Source organism: Nicotiana tomentosiformis, chromosome 5 (assembly GCF_000390325.3).
Source record: "Nicotiana tomentosiformis chromosome 5, ASM39032v3, whole genome shotgun sequence".
Lineage (NCBI taxonomy): Eukaryota > Viridiplantae > Streptophyta > Magnoliopsida > Solanales > Solanaceae > Nicotiana > Nicotiana tomentosiformis.
The window spans coordinates 14363873-14382182 of NC_090816.1; the positions used below are offsets into that span (position 1 = coordinate 14363873).

Below are 18310 nucleotides of genomic sequence, written 5' to 3' on the forward strand. Positions count from 1 at the left end.
TCCTAACTAAACCCGACTTCTCCTAATTTACTCTGGATCTTCTTTAGAAATAACAACATCTCCTTTATCAATATAATGAACTCAATCTGCACTCATCCTGAGTGACCCTATTTCACGATACCACATTATCCCCAAAACCCACGAACCATCTCATACTCTCCTTGTGCGCATATTCACGTATTCAACTAGTACACCCATTATGAAGAAAAAATCCCTCTATGGACTCCATATTCCAATGCTACACCGTAACCCGAAGATAACATAGAGCACTCCAAGCCCCTTTCATAATCCGCTGCAAAAGCTCGATATTCAACCATACTATGGACTCGAAATCCTTAGGCACCACACCTTAACTTTTGAATCCACTAGGACCGTTATTGAGAGTCACCCACTCTGACTTGGTCCCGAATATAATCAACTCCAAGGCTCTACTAGCACATGATCACCCTCTCAAAGAAGCACCTGGCTGAATCATCTTTCTTGTAACTCGCCTCTACACGAAGCATAAATTCTGAATCTTCCCAAAGCCTGAGCATGAATTGATAAGGCCAACTATAACACATATTCCTCAAATCGCTTGCTCAAATTACCACTGATGTTCTCTTTCCTTAGTCTTAATAACCCATCAATATGCCGATAACTAGAATTCTTACAAATAGATGACCATGCAATCCAACTGTAGGCGGTGGAACTCTCTCACTTAGCTTGAAGCTACCATTGCATAACTCTAGAACCCGCCAAGATTCTTTCTTCATCGTTGAACTGATCTTGCACAACCAACTCACCAAATTCCTCGAAATCCTTCCATTTGACCTTTCATGAACACTCTGAATCACTATCCACATTCACATATTCGACCTCTAGCCGGATAACCAGTAGAATTCTTCATAGAAGCTTCGTCAACACCACGCGACCGCTAACCAGCTCAAAAGAGATAACCCACCTGTGGAAATTTCATGCCGACATATTCCAATGTCGCTGCATTGGGTATAATTACTACAAAATTAGTAGACCATCCTGAGTCTGAGCTCATTCACCAGATGCGCCAGTCCGTTCACTCCTCATGGACGTCAACTAAAGGTGCGACAATATATTCCAATCCAAATTCATGTTGTATCCTTCTTCATATCAAGCAACTCTTTCTGTTGTATCTAATCTCCCGCCGTATAATAGCCAATATTTCAAAATAAGTCTGTAGACCCAATCACCATCCACCATAATTCCCAAATAACTCAAAACTTTCCTCAATGCGCGTAGCTATCCTATCACAGAACCCACATGCTACTCTGCCACTCTGCCACTCTCCCACTTTGGTCAAACCCTCTCCTTTAAGCAACTACTCGACTTCTGTTTCTCGCACTTGGCCTTCTAGAATTTTAACCACTGTAAGACACCTCCCACATGTCCTTCCTCATCCTTTGCTTCCCAGTTGTTGCCTTAAATAAAAAATCTATCTCTTTAGTACTTGAACCAACAGATCGCTACTAACTTTAAACCTCTTAGAAGATCCTCTTTCTCGAGCCATCAATACTAGAAGTACCAATTCGATTCTGAAACTGCTACACTCCGTTATCTCTGACAACTACATATCAAGCATCATTTCACAGAACCCTGCCCCAAAGGCAAATTGAAGAAGGCCATAACATCGGCGACCCTTAACGCGTTCAACAAAGACGATGACACCACATCACAGTTTGACAACTCTACTACGCTCGAAAATACCAAGCCTCGTTACTCCATCAACCAAAATCTGGACATTCATAGGCCAATTGCTTTTCCTCTGCCAGAAATAAGATATCAAATCTCTGAATCATGCACCGAGTAAACCTCCTTTCAAGTCATTCACTGCCATGACACATAGGCAAGCATCCCAATATCACAACAATACTGTGCGATAATGACTCATGAGCATCATAGTAACCTGTGCAAAGCCTCAAAGCTCTCAGAAGTACAGCTACTGAGCTGAAATGATAGAATATCCTTCCACAAGGCGACGATGTTAGCCCCAATCGAATACGCAGGGAGAAACATCCTGCTCTACATCTATAGTGCCATTAAAATTCCTCGATTCCAATTTATAATAAGCGCTTCGCATCGCTAAGATTGAATGGGAAAGAAATGAAGGCATAAGCCTCAAAGGAATCAAATCGCACGATGAGGAATCAAGAAGGGAAGTGCTCCTAACAGCCCTGTAGCCTCTCGAAGATAAGTACACACGTCTTCGTACCGATCCGCAAGACTCTACTAAACTCACTCATGACTTGTGAGACCTAAGTGAACCTAGTGCTATGATACCATATTGTCACGACCCAAAATCCGTTAAAGGTCGTGATGGCGCCGGACACCACTGTCAGGGAAGCCAACACTAAATAGTTAATTAAACTCTCATTTAATATTTTTTGAAATCGTAAATTTTCTTCAATTTATCTAGTAGAAGATGAATTTACAGAATAATAACAATGTTTTTTCAATATCAATACTGAACATCCCATAATCATCTCAGAACCCGGTGTCATAAGTGCACGAGCATTTTCTAAGAGTTTAAAATAAAATACAATAACTGTCCGGAAAACAAATTTGGACAGGAAAGAAAGTACAAAACTCTGAAGGAGACTCTGCTGGCTGCGGGTCGTACATAAGATGCAGCTCACCTAAATCCCCGTAGTAACCGCGCCTCTACGCCCACAAGGCCACTAGTCATATATGTACCTACACAAAACGTGCAACAAGTGTAGTATGAGTACGTAAATCAATGCGTTCCCAGTAAGTATCCCGCCTAACCTCGAAGAAGTAGTGACGAGGGGTCGACTCAGACACTTACTATGGGCTATAATCAATATACCAATGATATAAAAAATTATGGATATTTATAAGGCAACGGTAAACACAATAACATGAGACAGATAAAGAATTCTCTTGGCAATAGGGGATTTCCAAATTTATTTTCTTCTTTTAACAATTTATATCTTCGGCCAATGAGGCCATATCAAATTACCAATTTATCTCAGACCAGGGAGGCAATATCGTTATTTATAAATTTCAAGGCAAGCAATACAAGAATGCGCAAATCATGCCGAGGCCGTACGACCCGATCCAATAAATATTTAAACTGTGCACTGTGAGAGGGTCGAATGGCGCGAACCATAGATGCATCTATTTACTACCGAGGCGCTCGGCCCGATCCACAAATAATAATTATTTTCAAGAAAATACAAATATCTCATTTACAGCCAAATATCTCATACAAACCTTCAAGTAAGTAGATTTAACCTTTATACAATTCTTTTATCAATTTCTATCATGACTATGTGATTATATTAGTAGCAAGGGCACAAACATTCCAAGTATAGCATGATACGGGTCCTAAACTACCCGGACAATAGCATAATAGTAGCTACGTACGGAATCTCGCCACCTCATACGTATGTAGCCCCACACAATTAGGTACAAATATTTATTTAATTCACCTATGGGGTTAATTCCCTCTACAAGATTAGAAAGGAGACTTACCTCGCTCCGAAGTTCTATAACCGGCTTCCGAGCCCTTCAAACAACTTGAATCGATGCACAACGCTCCAAACCTAGCCAATGATTATGCAAACCCATTAATATATACTCAAATACTCAATATAATCCAATTTATAATAATTTCTAACCCCGATCGAAAAGTCAATAAAAATCACCCTCAGCCACGTACCCGGATTCCAAAAAAATTCAAAGATAATCATTACCCATAACCTTATGAACTCAAATATATGATTTATTCTCAATTCCATGCCCAAATTCGTGGTCAAGATCCAAAATACCAAATTCTAGGTTTTCTACCAAAAACCCCACAATTTGTACTAATTTTCATGTTAAAATCCATATAAACTCATGTATTTAACTCAAAATTGTGAATAAAGCACTTACCCCATTATGATTGATGAAGATGGAACTCCAATGTGCTCCAAAATCAGCTCCCATGGGCGAAAATGAAATGAGATAGAGTCAAACCCTCGCTTAAAAGGAGACACTGCCCAGCCCCGACTTCCGCACATGCGGCCTCTTCGTCGCATCTGCGGTCTCCCAGGTACGGCCATAACCTCGCACCGGCGCATTCCCTCTGCCCAGCTCGACTCTGCACCTGCGCCTTTCCTTCCGCATCTGCGCCTTCGCAGGTGCGGACATACCCTTGCACCTGCACTCCCAGATTCTTCTCTCACTCTCACACCTGCGACGCACCTCCGCATCTACGACCTCGCAGGTGCGGACAAACCTTCACACCTGCGGTCACTGGCTCGCACCTACGACCTCGCACCTGCGGCCCTTATTGCGCAGATGCTATTACACCAGATATCAGCTGCCTCATCCTTTCTTCCAAGTCCAAACTCGATCCGTTAACCATCCGGAACCCACCCGAGGCCCTCGGGAACTCAACCAATTATGCCAACACGTCCCAAAACGCATTACGAACTTAGTCGAGCCTTCAAATCACATCAAACAACGTCGAATTCATGAATCGCACCCCATTCCAAGCTTAATGAACTTTAGGATTTCAAACTTCTACATTCGATGCTGAAACCTATCAAATCACGTCCGATTGACCTCAAATTTTTCACACAAGTCACATTTGACATTATGGACCTTATCCAACTTCCGGAATCAGATTCCGACCCTGATATCAAAACGTCCACTTCCGGTCAAGCTTCTAAAAAACCTTCAAATATCTAGCTTTAGCCAATACCAGAATCACCATACGGAGCTATTCCCTGATTCTTAATGCCAAATGGACATGGATAACATTGAAATACACTTCAACCCAAATTTATAAAATTCTTCCAAAATGCCAACTTCCACGATAGCCGTTGAAATGCTCTCGGGTCATCCAAAACCCGATCCGGCCATACGCCTAAGTCCGAATTCATCATACGAACCTGTTGGAACCTTCAAATCCCGATTCCGAGATTGTTTACTTAAAAATCCAATCTTAGTCAATTCTTCCAACTTAAATCTTCGAACTGAGAATTTTCTTTTCAAATCAACTCTGAACTTCCGAAATTCAATTCCGACCATACGCACAAGTCATAATACCTGAAGTGAAGCTGCTCATGGCCTCAAACTGTTGAACGACGTGCTAGAGCTCAAATGACCGGTTGGGTCGTTACACAACTGATACTGAATGCATGGAAGGAACCTCCGCACTAGAATCGCGGATATAAGCCAAATAAGCTAGACACCCCTTCTCGACCATACGTCGAGCCTTCACATAAGAGATAATCTAGCTGGTAGAATGTCCAGGAGTCTCCCTCCACTCTAATAGAGGCAACCCCAGTAAGGCTAAGGTCATCATCTTGGTGTGACAATCCAATATAGCATGATAAGGTGACAACCAATCTATACCCAAGATGACATCAAAATCTACCATATCAATAAGTAGGAGATCTACGATAGTCTCAAGCTACCAATAGTAACCGCGCACGAATGATAGACACAATCTACAAAAATACAATTTCCCACATGTGTGGACATATACACAAAAGCACTCAAAGAATCACGAGGCACAACCAGATATGAAGCAAAATTGGATGACACGTAGGAATAGATATAACCTAGATCAAATAGAACTGAAGCATCTCTATAGCAAACTGGAACAATACCTATGATAACAACGTCATATGACTCGGCCTCAGGCCTAGTTAGGAAAACAAAACATCGGAGATGGGGCCCACCACTCTGAACCACGTCCCTTGGACGGCCTCTAACTGGCTGGCCTCCACCTCTAACGACCTGACGTCCACCTATGGCTACCTGACCCTTGCCTCTAGATGGCTGCGCGGGCAGTGGAGCAACCGATGCCAGAACGATGGCACGAGAACCCTGCTGATGTGTGTTGCCCGGTGCCCGGGGGAAAAATCTAGCAATGTACCTCGGATCACCACAAGTATAACAGGCCCTCGGCTGCTGTGACTGCTAACCCTGGAACTGACACTGTCAACCTGGGTAACTACCCTGAAAGCTTTGGAGCGGAGGTGCACTAACGGGAGCTGGTGGTGCACTGTAGGCTAGCTGATCGGGATGAGACACATAAGGGTTGCGACTCCCTGATGCACTATGAGATGCCTGGAGCATTGACTGTAACGGCCTGGGAGGATGGCCTCTAACAAAGGTACCCCTGCCTCCAGACGAGGCACCACTTAACGCACCGAAATGACGAGGCCTCTTATCAGACCCCTACCCCCTCCTAAGCAAGAAATATATCGATCCGCCTAGCAACATTTGCAGCCGTCTGAAAGGAAATATCACCCCCAGTTTCCTTGGCCATCTGTAGCCTGATAGTGTAAGTGAGTCCATCAATAAATCTCCTCACCCTCTCCCTCTCAGTAGGAAGCAAGATAAAGGCATGACGAGCTAGATCCACAAAATAAGTCTCGTACTGAGTAACAGTCATACTACCCTACTAGAGACGATCAAACTACCTGCAGTAATCCTCTCTTAGTGTGACAGGGAGGAACTTCTCTAGAAATAGCTGTGAGAATTGATCCCAAGTAAGTGAAGGCGACCCAGCTGGTCTGGTCAACGTATAATATCTCCACCACCTCTTGGCAGAACCCGTCATCTAAAACACAGTAAAATCGACCTCATTGGTCTCAACTATACCTATGTTCCGCAGCACCTCATGGCAGCGGTCAAGATAATCTTGTGGGTCCTCAGAAGGTGCACCATTGAAGTGAACTGGAAAGAGCTTAGTAAACTTGTCCAATCTCAATAAAGTCTCAGAAGAAATGGCGGGCCTATCACAGGCATGTGCCGCAATAACCGGCTGAACTACCCTTACTGGCGAGGTACTAAAGTCTGATACAGGGGAGCCATCTACTCCGGAGTGTGAGTAGCGGGAGTTTGTGCTCCTCCCCCAGCCTGAGAGATGGTCGGTGCCACCGGAAATGTACAATCCTAGGCCACACTCTCCATAAGGCCCACCAAACAGACTAGAGTGTCCTGAAGTACTGGAGTGGCGATGAACCCCTCTGGGACCTGAGCTGGTCCAACAGGTACAGTCTGAGCTGGAACCTTCTCATCAAAATCTACCTGAGGCTCCACTACTGGTGATGCTGCTCGAGCTCTAGCCTGAGCTCTGCTTCAGCCTCTGGCGCGACCTCAGTCTCGACCTCTGCCCCTAGTAGGAGTTATCACCAGGGGATCCGACTCCTGCCCAGTTGTAAATGCAGTACGTGTTCTCGCCATCTGCGAGAGAACAAGAATAGAAGAGTTCAATCATCAATGATAGAATAAAATCACACGACAAAGAAGAATAGAAGTGAAATTGTTCCTAAACTCCATAGCCTCTGGAAGATAAGTTCATACGTCTCCGTACTGATCCTCCAGACTCTACTAAGCATGCTCGTGACTTGTGAGACCTAGGCAACCTAGTGCTCTGATATCAACTTGTCACGACCCGGAATACCCACCTTCGGGGTCGTGATGGTAACTAACATTTCACTTGCTAGGCAAGCAAACGTTAGAGTAATACTTAAGCCAACTTTTAACAATTCAATTAATTAAACCAATTAGACTGAAATGAAACTAAAATGAAGTACGAAGTGGCATAAAAACCAAACTATCTAAGTACAACCCCGGATTTAGAGTCACAAGTGCACGAGCTACTAGAAATTCTACAAATAGAGTCTGAAATAAATACAACTGTCTCGAATGAAATGAACAGTAAATGAGGAAAGAGGAAGGGGAATTCAAGGTTCAGGGATGCCAGCAGATCTACCTCGAGTCTCCAAAGGTGATAATCTGAGCTGATGGACCTCATGTACATCTGGGACCAGTACCAAAATCTGCACAAGAAGTATAGAGTGTAGTAGGAGTACAACCAACCCAATGTACTCCGTAAGTATCGAGCCTAACCTCGACGAGGTAGTGACGAGGCTATGATAGGACACTCACATAATTAAATCTGAACAAATATAGATATATGTACAATAGGGTAACAAATAGAGATTTAGTACGTACAATTGGGAGGGGACATGAAAAATGGGAACAAGATACGATAATACAATAGAAATGATAACATAAGACAGTCAAATAAATCATCAATTTATGAAAATGGATAAACATAATGAATAAAAACGGCACGGCATCACCCATCGTGCTTTACTCTCAACCTCACCATGAAACGATAATAACGGAATGGCATCACCCTTCGTGCTTTTACTCTCCACCTCTCCATGAAACGATAAATATGGCAGGGCATCACCCTTAGTGCTTTTACTCTCTTCCTCACTATGTATTAATCAATAAATGAAGCAATAAGCGGCACGACATCACCCTTTGTACTTTAACACTCTCGCTTATCATGTAGTAATGAATATAAAAACTTGGGAGATAGATAATGCAAGAATAAACCTTACATCAATAATGGTTCCAAGATGCCAAACCTCGACTTTCGAAAATACTCAACCATCATAATTAATTCATAAATGCAGAGAGAACGATCAAGTAAATAATAATCTAAGCTAAGCATGGATGTCATAATTAAAAAGAGCAATAAATCACAAAGAAACAAGTTTCACCTGTATGCTTTTAACCCAACATCATATATGTTGTACCAACACATTTAAACACGTAGCAAAATAGGCAAACAAGTCCAAATCCCTCAAGTCAAGGTTAACCACGACACTTACCTCACTCCGCAATCAACCCAGAGCTCTTTCGGGGCCTTTCCTCAAGAATCCGCCTCCAAACCAATCGTATCTTCAATATCGTCAAATAATTCTAAGGGAATTAATTACAATACATAAAGTTAGGATTTTTACACTTTTTCCAAAAAGTCAAAAAAAAAAAAAAACCCGGGCCCGCTTGGTCAAAACCCAACCAAAACTCATTTACCCATTCACCCCGAGCCCGATTATGTAATTAGTTTCAAACTCCGACCCCAAATTGAGGTCTAAATCTAGAATTTGCAAAAAAACTCAATTCTTCCTAAATCCCTAGTTTTCTACCATGGAAGAACAAAGATTAAGGATAGAAATTAATGGGTGATATTATAAATGGAAGAAAATAAGTTAAAGTATACTAACTTATGAATTGGTGATGAATTTTCTCCTCAAAATCGCCTCTAGGCCGAGCTCAAATGGAAAGATGGTGAAAAATAGGTGAAATCCCGTCTTTTAGAAATTTAAATGATTGGGCGTCAAATGTTCATCGCGTTCACGAAGGGCACTGCCCAGATGGCGTTCGTGTAGGCTTAGCCCCCCTAGCATTCGCGTTCGCGAGCCTGTGCTCGCATAGAGTAAGTCCATTTCCCAGCCCCCCCCCCCCCCCCCGCCTATCTAACACTACGCGTTTGCGATTGAGTGGTCGCGATCAGCAGACCCCCCACTACTCCGCGTTCGCGATGAATGAAAACTAGAAAGGCTTCGCGATAGCGAGAAAGTCTTCGCGATCGCGAGAAACATGACACCAGATACAGTAGAACCTCAAGAAACTAGAATTTTCTAAGTCTGAAACATTCATACCCTATCTGAAACTCACCCGAGCCCTCGAGGCTCCAAACCAACTATGCACATAAGTCCAAAAATATTATACGAACTTACTCGCGCGATCAAAATACCAAAATAATACCTAAAACTATGAATCAGACACCAAAACGAATGAAATTTTTAATAAAACTTAAGAACTTTCATTTTAGCAACCGGACGCCTGAATCACGTCAAATTAACTCCGTTTTGTACCAAATTTTACAAACAAATCATAAATACTGTAATGAACATATATCAAGTTCCGGAACTGAAATCCGGACCCGGTAGCAACAAATTCAATCATCGGTCATACATGAAATTTCTTTAAAGCTTTAAGCTTCCAATTTTCAACAAATTGCGATAGTTTGAGCTAGGAACCTCCGGATTCGATTCCGGACATACGCCCAAGTCCCAAATCACGATACGGACCTAGAAGGACATCAAAATACAGATCCGGGTCTGTTTGCTTAAAACATTGACCGAAGTCAACTCAATTGAGGTTTAAAGCACGAATTTATATTTTAATCAATTTTTCACATAAAAACCTTCCGGAACAAGACACGAACTACGCATGCAAATCGAGGAAGGTTAAAAGAAGCTATTTGAGATTTCGAAATACAGAATTATAAGTTAAAGCTCTAGATGACCTATTGGGTCATCACACTCTATTAAAAAATAGTGCAAATACGAGACGACTTGCCATTATAAAGAGTATGAATGACCACGAGGTATATAAGAGAGTAAAGTTAATAAGATATTTCATATAGCAAACAGGTACTTTAACCCTTATCTATAAGGTTATTAAAAAAAAATAGTAAAATCAACACACTGATTGTAACTTTTCAAAACTTAAAGGGATTGAGACACGATCCGTTCATTGACTTGATCCATCGGCTGAATCCAATATTGATCCGATATAAAATATTGGTTTAAAATGAGTGAAAACAATGTAACCCTACTGATCAAAATCTAACCCAAAGCCAAGCATACAAAATCAAAATTTTGAGATTGAATTAAAATTATATCAATCTGCACCCTAATAAGGTAAAGTAATTATCATATGAAATCTTAATTATGTAACACACGCTCCAGTATTCTGCAATTTAAGCTCAATGAGCGTGGACATGTTTTGAATGTAGATACATTTCTTAGCATAAAAGTAAGTTAAGTGTCTTGTTTTTCAACACAATCATTTACTAATTACTATACCTGTAAATTAATTATCAATAATTAGACAATTTTGTAAACGATAGTCATTATAGTTCCATGTTTTGTTAAGTTCATGACCACATAGGCGTTGACAATGAAAGCTACATTTTTTTTTATTTAATAGATAAATGTATCTCCACTAAGACAAAATGTCCCTTCATATAACCACATTAAGATACAAGCATACTTTGTCTAATTATCTTGTGGTTGTAAAAATTAGTGATGTATTAGTTAATTAACTTTTTTAATAAATCCTGAAGGTCAACATAAAGATATCTCTATTTTATAAAAATTGTCTAGAAAGATATAACTTCTTTTCCCTCTAGCTTTTGAAAATGTCCACCAATAGTTTTATGGGTGAGTATAAAGTAAATAATTCATAGTCTAAGTGTCCACTGATATATACTAAACTATTTGTTCTAAGTGTTCTGCGTAAGTTTTTAACGAATCATTGACACATATCAAAAGCTAAGCTGGCCACATAGGAAAAGCAAATTACATTACATTGTATGAATATATTTCCGGTAATGGATCTTAGTGGTCTTTAATTAATTTAGACTTTTATAGTAAGATGCCATACATATAATATATATATATATATATACATATATATATATATATATATATATATTCGATTACGTCCTATGTATCTCTGCTCCGCGGCTAGAGTTAATTTATTTAGAATGGCTGTTTTGCATAAAAAGACTGGGAAAAAATCTAAGTAGACATTGATTAAGCCACTAATTTTAAGAATACAATGAACGAGCACTAATTAACTTGTCAATAAACTGTCAACCCGTTTAAATGTAGTTTAGTTAGTCACTAAATAAAACGGATTTGGATCACCTCTTGTACGTAATCTCTCCATTTTCATCAATGCACATTTAATTTAATGACACTTGTCATTTTTCATATCTAAGGGCCAAAGTTTATTTAGAGTAAATCTTGGTTAAATTAAATATTATTTTACTGGATTAGAATAAAAATAATTTTCTTTTGCACATTTTTTTTTCTGATTGGGCAGATAAATTTAGTTAGTCAGAGAGGAAAAGTATTTTCTTACCAAGATTAAAACTAAAAAATCCTATATTTTTTCATTTGTCTGCCCAACTAAAACTGAAAGAGGACAAATGAATAAAAAAATCCTCTCTAAGAGGACAAACGAAAAAATATAGGATTTTTTAGTTTTAATCTTGGTAAGAAAATATTCTTCTTCTCTGACTAACTAATTTTGTCTGCCCAATCAAAACAGAAAAAAAAATGTGCAAAAGAAAATTATTTTTCATTCTAATCCAGCAAAAGAATATTTAGTTTAACTAAGATTTACTCTAAATAAACCTTGGCCCTTAGATCCGAAAAATGACAAGTGTCATTAAATTAAATGTGCATTGATGGAAATGGAGAGATTCGGGGAAGGAGCTGAGCCAAATCCAAATAAAACCACTATGTTAGCCAAAGGTTACTATTATATATTAATTAAGTACTAATGTACAATGTCCCCTTGCAGCATCATCCAGAAAATTTATTAATTGTTTTCAACCTAATAACAATTCTAAAGGTTAATTAAGTTGGAACAGCTTATTAATTAAATAACCAACTTCTTTTAAAAAATAAAATATTTTTTGCAGATAGTGCTGTGATTTGGTTTTCACGGGAAGCTTGTGGCTCATTTTTAATGTGTGTCCTGTGATTCTAAGTTGCTAATCCAGTATTTTATTTGGAGCTAATGGAATAAGTTTCCAAAGACATTAAGGAAAGGGACTTTAGTAATCCTTGCCTAACTTGATTATTAATTAATTCCTTAGAATGGGAAGGTCTCTAGGGTAATTTCTTTTTTTGATAACTAACTTTTGTATTAATCAAACTCTTGAACCTGCTCTTACATGACAGATATACGCAATTTCTCGCATGATTGTCTCCCAATTGCGGTACTTCTTTTCAAAAACATCCATATAGCATAAACATATTCAGTACCCCATTTTGAAAATTTGGGCCTGCTGCGATTTCCCTTTGGCACTGTGGATAGCCCAATCTATATGTTGATTCCAGGTTTGTACTGTCTTCTCCTTTCTTTGCAGCCATTGTTGCTTTCTGCTCCATATAGACTTAGCAAAGTCACATTCAGCAAAGAGATGATCCTTTATTTCCACATGATTTTGACATAGTATACATGTGAGGTCAACTGTTAATCCCCAAGCCGCCAGTCGATCAGTAGTTGATAGTCTCCCTCGTAGTTGCAACCACATTGTAAATATTGCTTTAGGCCTAGCATCATTCCCAAACATGAGACACTTCCAAGGCACCGACACAGATATAAGAAGAAGTTGATTGTACACTATGTTGATCATACTTCGAGTAGTTCTGACAGGTGGTATCAATTCCTGGTGCTCCTTGGCTTCCAGTAGTTTCCTAATGATCCAACATGCCTATGAGGGAATTGTGATGTCCCTCAGGTGCTTGCCTTTGATATAATAAGCATGAATCCATCGAATCTACATTTTATCCTGTTTGTGTGTAATGTCCCAGCATATTTTGATTTGTGCAGCTTGATTCCACAGTTTAATGTTGATAAGGTTTAGTCCTCCCATCGACATAAGAGTGCACACCTTATCCCAGGCCACTAGAGCTTTCTTGGTGATTATATTACTCCCAGACCAAACAAATTTTCTGCAATAAGCATATATAGTTTTCAATACCTTAGCAGGAATTAAGAACAATCGAGCCCAGTAAGCTAGAATTCCAAAGAGCATTGATTTGACCAACTGAATTCTGCCAGCATAGGACAATAATTTGGCAGTCCAAGAAGTTATTCTGGCTGTGATCTTCTCTATAAGGGGTTGCCATTGTAGTAATGTAAGCTTCTTTGTTGATGAAGGAACTCCAAGATATTTGAAAATGAGAGTACCATGCACAAAATCTAAGTAGCTCAGTATGCTATCTTTATCCTCTTACTTGACTCCACCAAAATACACACAACTTTTGCCAAGATTAGCATGTAGCCCTAATGCTTCAGAGAATTGGTTAAAATACTTGTATAAAGTAGTGATAGAAGTTAAGTTTCCTTTGGCAAAGAGAAGCAGGTCATCTGCAAATCTAAGATGTGTAATTCCTAACTTTGGACACCTTGGATGGAACTAAAATGTTCTGTTATCTTTCAACTCATTGAGCTTCCTGCTTAAATACTCCATAGTTATTGCATACAAAAAGGGCGACATTGGGTCTCCATGTCGAAGACGAAGACCTCTTGCTGCATTGAAAGGTTCATTTGGTTCTTCATTAATCGGCACAATATAGTTTACTGTTTGGACACACTCCATTACCCATGTCACAAATTGTTGCGGGAATCCTAATTCTTCAAGAACCTGCCTCAGAAATGGCCATTCTACAGAGTCATATGCTTTTTGCAAGTCGATTTTACTCATGCATCTGGAGATATATTTTTCTTTATGTAAGATTTGATAAGCTCATGAGCAAGAATGATATTGTCAGTTATTTTTCTGCATGGAATAAATCCTGCCTGAGCTTTACAAATGATATATGGTACCACACTTTGTAATCTGGAAGCTAGTATTTTAGCTATCATTTTTTATAGGACAATACAACAAGCAATGAGTCTATACTCTTTTACTGAATTTGGATTCGCAGTCTTTGGGATCAGAGTAATGATTTTTTGGTTTTGAAGAATTCCTTTATGGCTTCCACGACTTTTGTTCTCACTATGGGCCATTCTTTCTTAAAGAAGTATGCATTGTATCCATCCACACCTGGTGATTTATCATTTCCTATTGAGGATAAGCCTTCATAGATATCATGTTCAGTTACCTTTGCATATAACCTTAGTCTTTGTTGATGTGATATAGTTGGCCCTTTTCTCATAGTGATCTTATTACTCAGATATATAAGTTCTGTTATCTACTTCCTCTGTATCCTCTCCTTGTGTCACGCCCCGACCTCGGGGAGCGTGACCGGCGCTCAACTGAGATATCCCAATCAAGCAAGCTTATTCAATACCTTTTACCCGAACCTACCCATGAATAAAGTGAAGGTGCATTTCCATTAATTAGACAATAAGAAGATCACGGGAACAACACAAGTTCATTACCTTTAGTTACTTTATTTATAATTCTCAAAATACATTACACATTCATAGTTTGAAGTGGAACATGTGATACAAATACAACATTTCTAGTTTGATTTTTCCAACACTAATATACCACCTACACTATGTCTACGGAGCCTCTAACGGATACAAAAGAGTATTATGGTAGTGCCGGCAATAAGGTCCCGGCTATACCTCAAACATTATACATATGGAACAAAAGATACAAGACCCCGAAATGAAGTGGGGCTCACCAAGTCAGCTGGGAAGAGGGTGTACCGCTATCACTGATCGATATCGCCTGCTGTGGAACCACCAGCATCCATTAAAGATGTAGTGTCCCCGGCAAAAGGGACGTTAGCACATATGAAATAGTATTAGTATGTAAGACTAAACACCCTCTTAAATAATAGAGTAACAGTACAAGGAGAAACAACATAAGATCAATGATAGCCTCAAACAATATAAAAGCATTAAGTTAGGAGCAAGGTAAGTTTGTCTTGGAAGTATTTAATACATGTATTGAGGAAAATGGGATTTGCAGAATGCTTCATAAATATGGTGTTGAATCTACTATCAAATAGTTGGTACTCAATTCTGATTAATGGTCAAGCATCAGTATTCTTCCACTCAATAAGAGGTGGAAACGAAGGGGATCCTCTATCTCTAGCCACGTTCATACTATCTGCAGAGGTACTATCTAGGTCTTTGAATAAGCTATTTGAAGACAAGAGGTTCAAAGGCTTTGGCATTCTTATGTGGACTGATCCATTGAATTATTTAGCCTATGTTGATGACACTATAATCTTTGTTTCTGCTGATCAATACTCTTTAGAGAAGATTATAGAAGTCTTGTCAAAGTATGAGCACACTTCAGGCCAAATGATCAACAAGGTAAAGAGTTCCTTTTACATGCACTCTAATGTGGCTGGAAGTTTGTTTAACTTTATGGGTGCTATTACTGGATTTTCAAGGGGTGAGTTTTCATTCACTTATCTTGGCTGTCCAATATTCTACACAAGAAGAAAGAAGTCGTATTAGAATGACTTGATTAAAAAGGTAAAGGCAAAGCTACATTCGTGGAAAGGGAAGCTACTGTCCTATGGGGAAAAGCTACTTTGATCTCCAATGTCCTACAAAGCATGCCTACACACATTCTATCAGTAATTGATCCACCTGCTAATGTTCTGGAACATCTTCATAAAACCTTTGCCAGGTTCTTCTGGAGTAACAAGGAAGAAGGTAGAAGTAGACATTGAACAAAATGGCAAAATCTATGCCTCCCAAGGGAGGAATATGGAGTAGGATTTAAATCACTGACAGATGTATCTAAAGCATTATTTGCCAAGCTGTGGTGGAAATTTAGGACCTCTAAGTCCTTATGGTCTAATTTTATGTGGAACAAATACTGTAAAAAGGAGCTGCCAACAATGGTTTAATTTAGAGAGGGGTTTCATGTATGGAGGAAAATGCTGGAAGCTAAGGAAGAGGTGGAGCATGAAATATTATAGGAAATGAACAGTGGGACAACTAATGTTTGGCACGAAAATTGGACTGGATTAGGAGCTTTGTATAATGTTGTTCCACTAGAGTTCCCAATCAATGAAGAACTGCAGGAAATAGCCAACTTGAGAGTGGATGATGGCTAGAATGAGCAGCTCTTGGATCAATCTTTTCCTATAGACATTGCATACCATATTAAACAGGAAGTGCAATTTATTTATAGTGATGATTTTTGGGATATTCCTAGATGGATGCCTACTTCTATGGGAAAGTTTACTGTTACTAGTGCTTGGAAAATCTTGAGGCACAGGGTACCTACTAATCATGAATACAATCAGTTGTGGACCAAAGGCTTGCCATTTAAAATCTCCGTCTTTCTATGGAGATTGTGTAAAGGGAAGATTCTTACAGATGACTTGTGGAGGAGATGGGGTTACATGATAGTGTCCAAGTGCCGGTGCTGCTCGCAACCACATGAAGACTCATTTCAGAATTTGTTCTTAAATAGTGAAACTACAATGAAGGTATGGAAGACCTTCCTTCATGCATCAGGATTGGTAGTAAATCTGACTCATGTACATCAAGTAATAAGAGCATGGTGGAATGCAAGATGTTGTCCTAAACTCAATCCATTATTTCAAGCAGTTCCAGCGGTTATCACATGGGAATTTTAGAAGAGGAGAAATACAATAAAACATAGAGGTGTTGTGTCTTGCAATAGGATGATTCATGAGGTAAATAAGATGCTACATTATCTAGCAAGAATGAGGTATCCATGGCTTGCAGGCATTCAATTATTATGGCCAGAAATAATCAAGTATTTTGAAAACTACAAACCTTATGTAGCGAGCAGAAGAGTCACCCGACAGCTACCCTTCGAAGGGTGGTTCAAATGCAACTCTGATAAGGCATCCAAAGGAAATCCAGGACCTAGTTCATATGGATACTGTGTTCATGATAGTTCAGGTGATTTACTAAATGCTAAGGCTGCAGACATAGGAGATACAACCAACATAGTTGCAGAAGCAAAAGGAATTTTAAATGGACTGCTATATTATGTTGAGAGACAGCTGCATCCACTAATCATGAAAACTGACTCTATGGTGATGCAGAAGATCATTGTAGGCAAATGGGAATGCCCATGGAGTATAAGTGCAGATGTCAAGAAGATAAAAGATATCAAGAACAAATAGAATGTCCTGTTTCAGCATGTGTTTAGAGAAGAAAATGTTGTTATTGACTTTTTAGCTAACTTGGTTTTCTCTTTTGCAGGTACTACTATATTTCACTCTTTTGAAAGTCTCCCCGCAGCAGGAAAAATACTCATTAACATGGACAAAGCAAAAATCCCTAACATTAGGGTAAGGCTTGCAAAAAAGAAAGCACCAATCTGATAAATACATTCAGTATATCAGTCCATCTAGTAGCCAACAATAGCTTATGCATCTGTTAACTTCATTATGTATTTTCTTACTAAAGAATTGTGTCAGATCCTACTCATATACATATTATTCCAAGCTAGGGAATTATCACAGGTAAGTCACAAGGCTATTTTAGATTGGAGGCGTCCATTAAGGAGACTGATCATGCTGGATTCTGTTGGAAAATATTATTTCTGTATGGAGATGTTTCAACACACAGTGGTATTAGCATTAGATAATGCTCAATTTGTGGTTGCTGCATCACCAAATGGGAAGATACAATTCAATCACCCTAGCTTTTGGTTTCTCCTGCAACTATATTGTTGCCACCACATACACATTTTGGTTTTTCTTTGGCATTACATTCATACTTGTAGCTGTGGAGTATTGATTCATTATCAAGTATACGAACATGTGAAGGTTCCATCTCGCCAATTCTCGTCAACAATATATTACTGCAGCAACAAATATGATATTAATATCACTATAAATGGATACATTTGTCTATAGTGTAAGACACACAGTAATATTTCTATACAGCTTGGTCAGCTGATCTTCAATGGACAAATGAA

The 18310-nt window shown here is 39.3% G+C and overlaps 2 protein-coding genes across 2 annotated transcripts; one reads left to right on the plus strand and one right to left on the minus strand.

Annotated features, from left to right (window-relative positions):
- Window positions 1–12682: 12682 nt before the first annotated feature.
- On the minus strand, window positions 12683–14137 carry LOC138891948 (uncharacterized). Its single transcript, XM_070175638.1, has 4 exons — window positions 13917–14137; window positions 13668–13808; window positions 13212–13382; window positions 12683–13124 (listed from the first exon to the last, which is right to left on the minus strand). The coding sequence occupies exons 1-4, from the start codon at window positions 14135–14137 to the stop codon at window positions 12683–12685; spliced, it is 975 nt and encodes a 324-aa protein (XP_070031739.1).
- A 1208-nt stretch (window positions 14138–15345) lies between these two features.
- Window positions 15346–16991, plus strand: LOC104118742 (uncharacterized). Its single transcript, XM_009630078.1, has 3 exons — window positions 15346–15790; window positions 15874–16030; window positions 16565–16991. Exons 1-3 carry the CDS (start codon window positions 15346–15348, stop codon window positions 16989–16991), a joined length of 1029 nt encoding a protein of 342 aa, XP_009628373.1.
- Window positions 16992–18310: the final 1319 nt, after the last annotated feature.